The sequence below is a fragment of the Apium graveolens genome, chromosome 11 (genome assembly GCF_009905375.1).
Source record: "Apium graveolens cultivar Ventura chromosome 11, ASM990537v1, whole genome shotgun sequence".
Taxonomy (NCBI): domain Eukaryota; kingdom Viridiplantae; phylum Streptophyta; class Magnoliopsida; order Apiales; family Apiaceae; genus Apium; species Apium graveolens.
The window spans coordinates 14,928,204-14,936,777 of NC_133657.1; the positions used below are offsets into that span (position 1 = coordinate 14,928,204).

The 8,574-nt window shown below is 35.5% G+C and overlaps 1 protein-coding gene and 1 non-coding gene across 2 annotated transcripts; both read right to left on the bottom strand.

Moving 5' to 3' along the window:
* Window positions 1-1,357: 1,357 nt before the first annotated feature.
* On the bottom strand, window positions 1,358-1,464 carry LOC141699514 (small nucleolar RNA R71). Its single transcript, XR_012565971.1, has one exon. It is a non-coding gene; the product is annotated as a small nucleolar RNA R71 (small nucleolar RNA).
* A 3,142-nt stretch (window positions 1,465-4,606) lies between these two features.
* LOC141695811 (ethylene-responsive transcription factor 11-like) lies at window positions 4,607-5,412 on the bottom strand. Its single transcript, XM_074500023.1, has one exon. The coding sequence runs from the start codon at window positions 5,289-5,291 to the stop codon at window positions 4,689-4,691; it is 603 nt and encodes a 200-aa protein (XP_074356124.1). The 5' UTR covers window positions 5,292-5,412; the 3' UTR covers window positions 4,607-4,688.
* Between the last annotated feature and the right edge of the window lie 3,162 nt (window positions 5,413-8,574).

Sequence of the window (8,574 nt, forward strand, 5' to 3'; positions counted from 1 at the left end):
GTTCGATTATGAATTAATCGTTATCGTGGGATTCTAACAAATTTATTTATAGAATTTAGTAGTTGATTGCCTTAATGTTTTCAGTGTGTGATGAATTATCGATTTCATAGTATGGTTGTGCTTAATCTTCTTTGATGCGTAGCTAACATCTAAGTTGTATTGTTAATCTCTATTGAATGCGAAAGTGGATATAGGGGTTTAGAATTTTCCATGCTAGCATAGGTTTATGGATGTTTTAACATGCATAATTCGTAGTGTAATTTTAACCATATTACGTTGCCCTATGTAATCTCAATGGATAACTTACTCTTAAACCGTTATGTTTTCAAATCTTATAGACATATAGGGTCTAACCATAATTGGTGTCTTCCCAACATCTATCTTACTTGTGGATGATGAGTAGTAGGGTACACGTATATTGAAAGATAGTGTGTACTAATTTCGTGTTGTCTAATTAGTTATCATAACCGTCATATACTATGATTAAAGGCATAAACTCTAAACGAAGTATTTAATGAAGTTAGAATCCCATGTTTTATTTCATATAAGTAACTTGCTTTTTAATCTCTTAGTTAATTCATTCTAGCATAATTAATTTTAGATAACCAAACTCAATTTTATACTTGTCTTAGCTGTGAATAATAATCATACATTGTTGCATAAGTGCACATTCTGAACTAAACCAATCTCTGTGGGAACGAACTTAACTTAATTTTATACTACTTGTGACCGCGTACGCTTGCGTGTTTTAGTGCGAACAAGTTCTTGGCGCCGCTGCCGTGGATCGGTGTTAATTTAGTTTATGTGTTTGTCATCCGTGGTCGTTAAAGTTCACTGACTCGGATTATTCTTCTTACAAAGTTTACTTTGTTTGTGTGTTTCATGTATTCGATCGAGCGTTATGCGAACACGTTCTCAATCTCGTAAGGACAAACTAGAAGAAGTAGAAACGGAAGTGATCATTGCAATGGGAGAACCAACAGCAGAAACGAAAGCATTGAAGGATTATTCTGAACCGAAAATCAATGACATTCAACCTAGCATTGTCAGACCATCTATTGCATCTAATAACTTTGAAATCAAGCCTGAAACGATTCAAATGGTACATAATTCAGTCCAGTTTGGGGGTGCTCCAACGGAAGATCCCAATATGCACATTAGGGATTTCATCGAGATCTACGACACCTTCAAGTTCAACGGTGTTTCGCAAGATGCTGTGAAACTGAGACTTTTCCCATTTTCTCTGAGGTATAAAGCTAAGAGCTGGTTGCACTCTCTACCAGCAGGTTCTATTGCGACATGGAAGGATCTTGCTTAGAAATTTCTTACTAAATTCTTCCCAATGGCAAAAATAACTGCAATCAGGAATGCTCTTATTCAATTTGCACACCAGTCGGGAGAATCTTTATGTGAAGTTTGGGAGCGCTACAAGGAGATGCTTAGGAAGTGTCCTCATCATGGAATGCCTGATTGGATGGTAATCAATTATTTTTATAACGGTTTGGGAGCACAGTCAAGACACATGCTAGATGCAGCATCAGGTGGAGCCTTGTGGACTAGGAGCTATGAGGAAGCTTATGAACTAATGATGGCTGCTAATGAATATCAGAACCCAACTCAGAGACTACTACAAGGCAAAGTAGTAGGAATTCTAGAGGTGGATACAACTATGGCTATAGCTGCTCAGCTAAAGGCGTTGACTATGAAAGTGGATTCTCTGGCTAACTATGGAGTTCATGAGATAGCAAGTGTTTGTGAGCTCTGTGCAGGTACGCATGCGACGGATCAATGTGCTATATCTAGTGAGTCAAATACTCAATCTCATCCTTGAGTTGCCTACAATCATCGGTGTCATGACCAACATCTCTATGGAACATATAATATTGGCTTTTGTCTCTTTTTTCGGGGTCTCCCCTTAGTGGTTTCGGCCATCTAAACTCTTTATCCTTCTCAATTTTCATAAGGATTTGGATCATTGGTGGTTGATTCTTATTGGAAGTGGAGTCAGAGTTTTTTCCAGTTCGAGGATATTTATCCTTGACGTCATACTCTTGACCCGTCTTCCGCTTCTTGTTGCCCGCTGGCTCATTGTTCACCACTGTTTTCTTCATACTTTCCTCTACTTTGATATACTTTCCTGATCTATCCTGTAGTTGCAGCATGCTTTTAGGAGGGCGCTTGGCCAGGGACATCTTCAGAACTCATCTCTAGTGCCTTGCTGTAGGGCTATCATAGCTACCTTGTCGTCGACATCCGGGACCTTCATGGCTTCCTTCATGAATCAGTTCAGATAATCTCTCAGGGGCTCCTTTGCTCCTTGGACAAGACCCATAAGGGAAGCCAAACTCTTCTTGTGTACTCTACCACTAATGAATTTCTTGATAAAAGCTTGGCTCAAATTTTTGAAAGATCCAATCGAGTTGGGGGTAGACGGTTGTACCACCTCTGGGCCAGTGCCAGATAGAGTTTGAGGGAAGGCCCGATACTTAATAGCATCGTTCACGGGGGCTGTAGTGCCAGGGCATTGGATAACGTCCTGACATGGTTAGTTGGGTCGCCGGTTCCATCATACGCCTTGATGGTGGGCATCTTAAAGTTCCCTGATATGTGCACATTCATTATCTTTTCAGTGAATGGTAGGTTTGGATAATCAGGATCTCCTAGGGGCATCAAATCACTTTGATCAGGCCTTGGGGTCGCAACCCTTTGTCTTGGTGTTGGACCTTTCAGGTCTATAATGGGAGGAAAATCCTTTAGTCTTGTTACAGGTAGAGGTCCGGTGTCTGGTCATCTCCAGGTCACGCTTCAAATTTTGTATTTCAGCTTCATGAGCCTTGATCCTCTCTTGTACATCTTGGGAAATCGTTCCTTGAGTATTCCTAGGTTGTTGATAACCACTAGGCATTGGCTCCTTACCACCACGTCTCCTCATAGGGGCAACTTCATCATTCGATGAGTCGGAGTCTCTAACAGAGTAGGGTCCAGAGAATTCTCGATTCTCAAGGATGGGAGCCAAGCGACGGATGTATTTGGGCGTCCGCCCTTGTCCTTCGCTTCGATTAAAGTGTTCACTTCTTCGGGTTATAAAGGCATCCCGTAAGGGGGTTGATAGTCCTTGAAATCACGATCGTTGAGTATTCATACCCAACGGGTTGAGCTTTTATTGTTGCATGTATCTACTGAAATTGGGGATTCGTCCCTTGAGGAGTCGGGGGATCATCCCTAGTGGCGGATCTTGGATCGGGGGATTCGTCATTTGAGGTTGAGCCTCAGATGCCCCCACAGGGGTTCCTCCTTGGGTGGTGGCATAGGTTGAGTGTGGAGTTATCTCCACTGTTGATGAGATTGTTTGTGATGGGATAGGATCGTCAGTTTCATTGTTGTTTATGCTCCGTGTGAGTACCAAAGTTGTTGTTGTTTTCTCACAGACGGCGCCAAATGTTATGGAATAAAAATCAGAGTTCGTTAGTATTTAATACTAGGGTTTGTGAGCTTCGAGTTTTAATGGTTGTTCTCGCGATGGGCACTGGCTGTCCTCGTAAAATGCCTACGTATCTCTGTATTACAGAGAATCAAATCAAAAACGTAGTTTTAGGTTGAGGGGTAGAGCCATATATATAGAGGTGAATCTAGGGTTAGACTGGTGTTGGGAGACTTGGTGGACAAGTCTCCAACTTATATAGTAATTAAGACTCCTGTAAGATAATGAATTCTAGATCCTTCCTTATAGAAGTTAGTGTTCATGTTGGACATCATGCCTCTGTTTTTTCAGCCGTATTGGACCCAGTTCAAGAACAGCTTGTGTTCGTGGATCTTGGCGACCTTGACTTGCAAGTCTTGACGACTTGGACTGTTTTTAGTATGTAACAGGCTTTAAACAACCGGCTGATTTATATTACACTTTGGATAAAATTTACGAGCATAATTAATATGACATTTAATATATATTTAATATATATTTTTTATCCATATCAATATTCCAATATCCGGAGTAAACAATAGAAGATATGATCAAAATATTTTGTCTTAGATTAAACCAAATCAAAAATTAATTTGAGAAAATATTATCAAAACTATTCTCGTTCAATTGAACAATCAAATCGAAATATCTGGTTTGTACTTTTCCTCGGTAATCAGTAATTATTCTTTTTCTCTTTAGATTTTCATTATTTAATTTTCTTGTAAGACATATTTTTTTAAAAATTTTTTTAATAAAAATATAAAAAACGACAAATAATTAAAAATAGAAGGAGGAGTTTTCTTGGAAGAATAGTGGTGCTTTTATTACTAAAAATTATTTATCAAATATTCTCTCGATTCTTTAATACACATGGACACAAGTAGCACACATTATATTTTGACCTTTGGACACAATCAGAATTTATGGATCACCCCACAGGTTGCTTAAATTTATTATACAGCCGAAAAAGAGATTTAAAATGAAGTGCTTGTTTGAGAAATTTTTAAAATAAATAATTTATGAATTAAAATTTAAAATAAGTCCTGAAATTACTTTTTGAAATCAATTCAGAAATATTTTGGATTCACGTGATCAGTCATCTATCTGCTTTAATAATTAAACCGTACATATTATCAACAACAATGCTTGATATCAAATTCCTTCTTTTCTCCAACAAGATTATGGAAAATTTCATTGGAAATTAATGCATGATTCTGCTTTATTCTCGTCATAGATCTTCTTCTTCTACAGGAGGAACTAGATTAAGATCAAGATTCAAAACATTTTTAACGCTTTGCCTAGTACTAGTTATAGTCGCATCATTTTGTGTATAATCATTACCTTCGACAACCGACGATGAATCCGAACCACTACACGACGCGCCGTCCATTCTTGGCGGAGCCAATCCAACCGGAAATCCCATACCAGAACCTAGTTGAGGCTCGTAAAACATAAGTTGACTTGGCTGAGGGCAAGCCACTAGCGTCAGTGCCGGGTGATAACATGCAACATCAAGTGGAGCGTGAGTAAGCATGTCTCCTGTGCTACTATTGCATGGACTATGAAGAGTGTTAACGTAGGTAGAACACGAAGGGAAGTTAGTCTTTGCTTTATGACCACGGAACTCTCTAGCAGCAGTATCATAAGCACGCGCTGCCTCTTCGGGCGTGTCGAAAGTGCCTAGCCAAACGCGGCTCTTCTTGCTCGGATCACGTATCTCGGCAGCGTAACGGCCCCACGGCCTCTTTCGAACTCCTCTGTAATGGACCTCCTTGACATCACCGGCAGTGTTGCTAGGTTTCACTATCTTGGATTTATCCTTCATAGCCATTATATATCCAGTTACAAGCGAATATACTGGTTATGTTTTTTTTTATTTAATTTCGGTTTGTGTGGAATGAAGTTGAGGGATACGGATACAATTGATGGTATTTGTGGCACAGGGAAATGAAAGGGGGAAATGTGAAGAATATATAGGGGGGGGAGGAGGAAAAGATTGACCAAGTCGGGGGAAGCCACGAGCTACGACTGAGGAGTAGAGTAGTAAATAATAAAATAATTAGTAAATGATGATGTTAAAGTGAGTGTCGTGTCGGCGGATTGCGTGGCACGCGGCACCTTTGAAACACAAGCAGCTGCTACTGCCAGTGTGTGTGATTGATTGACTCACGCGGTATAATGTTGTTACAAACTACCTTCCCCTGCCGCCCTCAACTAATTTTTTAGGGGTTTAGGCGTTGCTAGTGAATTTTTAAATGAAAAGGAAGTAAGTGAGTCCTCTGTTAAATTTTTTTATCATATTTTTTAAAGTGATTGAAAATTTTGAAATGAAAATTTATTAAATTTATATTTATTAATACTTATTTTCATTTCTTTTTTCCTTATCTACATATATAAAATTCGGGAATAAGAAATTTGTGTTTTAAAATAAAGTGCCTGGCACATGTTTTGCTGACCTGAACTAATTATGGGTAGACTAGGCGACGTTGCACATCTGTTATCCCTACTTAAATTTGTGCAGGTTTATAATCGAATTTATGATAAGCATTTCGGCTCATTTAAATCTGTATTTTCACTTAAAATTAAATCTAAAATCTTAAGATGAAAAATATATATAGTCTTGGTCGCTTATCAAAATAGGTTCTACCGTTTAGCTCACATGTTTGAGGTAAATATTTTTTGTAATACAATAGTTTAAAATTTTAAAAATTTGTTAAACTGGATCCCATTTGATTTTATGTATACACTAGAAGAAATGAAATTTAAATTATATGACTCAGCTTTATTTTTAAAAATTGTAATCATATATTTAGTTTTCGTTTATAAATATTGCAATTTCAAATCTAAATTTATAAATATAAAGATAATAAACATAAATATAAATATGAATTTTGGATGTTGTGTGATTATACGAATTTTATAATTCATTTGCTTTCAATATTTATATATAACAGATGAATTAAAATTATAATAAATTTTGAAGATAGTTAAGAATCGATAACGCAGAATAATAAAAAAGAGAGATATAGGAGATAGCACGGCCTAAGCTTGTTTATGGGACTAGAGAATATCCTAGATAGTAAACAGTGGTCTGTATTTTCTATTTCTTATGCTTGTTCTTTTTTTGATAAAGTTCAAAGTGTGTACCTGAATTATCCATTTTGTGTATTTAAAATTGTAAGTTGTGTGTGGCTTGACTACCGAATTTGCTGCAAAATGAGGGCTACATCCGTTTTGTTTGAGCATAAATGTGCACAATTGCCACTGCCTTTGTGTTTCACTCCTTTTCTTTCCCCCTCTTTACCCGTCCTTTTTCCTCATCTTTTTTTTATTAACATAAAGCCCAAATCAGGCCTGCACCAAAGTTTTCAATGGCGGGTGAATTTGCATGGGGCTTAGCTAGCTGCAAGAAACAATTCTTCTGGATAGTCAGGCCGGATATAGTTGCTGGAGAAACAAGTATGTTCTCGCTAGAGTTTGTGGTTGAAACGAGAAAAAGGGGCATGTTGGCAAGCTGGTGCTTCATAGCTTAGTTAATATAATTATAATAATAATGATAAAAATCATGTTAATACTTTTTTAATAAGGGAAACACTATTTTGATGGAATACAGTAAGTCATATATCATGAGTCTGTTAACTAAAAGTCAAAAATAACTTTTTATTTTGGTGGAACAATGTTATTAAAGTATCAAAATCTAATTAATTAATTTTAATTCAAACTCAAGTTTGATCATACAAGATTTGTTTATTTACTTTCACCATAATTTCAGTTTAATACTCCATATCAACATAATAATTAAATAATAATGGAATAGTACTAAAATACAAAATTTTGATTATTGCTATATAATCTTATAACTAATTTCACATTAAAGTGAAGTTTGATATCGTAAGAGTTTGAGCGGATGTTAATGTATATAACAACATTATTACTGAATAATTTTATTATTGTAATAATTTATTTATTAGGATGTTTTTCTTATTATTTGGTTTTTAACTATATAAGCCTCTCTTTTATTATAAAGAACAAGTCATATATTATAATAAAATTATATTTTTTTTCTCTTCTCTCTATAATTTATCACCCCTAATTTCATAGTTATAGAAGATTTATTTATTTAATTTCATTTATTGAACTTCACCATAATATTGATTTCGATTTCCAATAATTATATACTATAATTAAATACTAGGAATTGAATAATATGACCGGTATTTGGCGCCGGATATCGGCTGGTTTATATATAAAGAAAAAAATAAAGATAGTGGAATGAAATATAATACACACAAAACGTCAAAACCTGATCATGTCTCGGTTGGAGCTATAGCAATGCACATAACAGAATCCTAACAAACTTTCATAATTTCAATCCTTGACTGTTATTAACTATTTACACAAACCCTCTTTGACCGTCTTAAGTATTAAATGTTGACTTGCACTTGATTCATCACTATCATCTGCATAGCAGCATCATTCTTTTCATTAGTATATTGATCCGCTGTCTTCCCTCCGTCCCTCTTAAATATTGTTGTACACAGAATTTAAGAAAAATAATAACGTAGTAAAAAAAAGTTAAAAAAGCGAGTAAAAATAAAAAATCGATTAATATTAAATGTATAAAGTGGATATAGTGGAGAGAAGTAGTAGATATAGTAATTTTAAAAATTATAAAAACTTTACTATTTTTGAAATATTTTGAAATGTAAACAATTTGAAGAGATATCACAAAAAAAAAGTGTAAAAAAATGGGTGGAACAGAGGGAGTATATGTTATCACATAGGATTTACCCTGTTTGATTGTATCAGAGATGCTCTTATGTAAAAAAAAATAAAAATTAGTTGAATGTAGATAGTGATTATGTACATTGTTTGGATATAACTATGGATTTTGGCCCGCGCTACGCACGTTTATTATCCGATATTTTAGAAATGTAAAAAAATAAATAATCGTCCTTTCAATTATATTATTAGATAACAAAAAATATATAAATGCACTATATTCCTTCTTATAAATGAGAAGAATCGCAATACCGTATTATGAAGTGATCACCCTCTTAATAACGAACAATTAAAAAACATATAGATACACCAAACAAACATGATCGTGATAT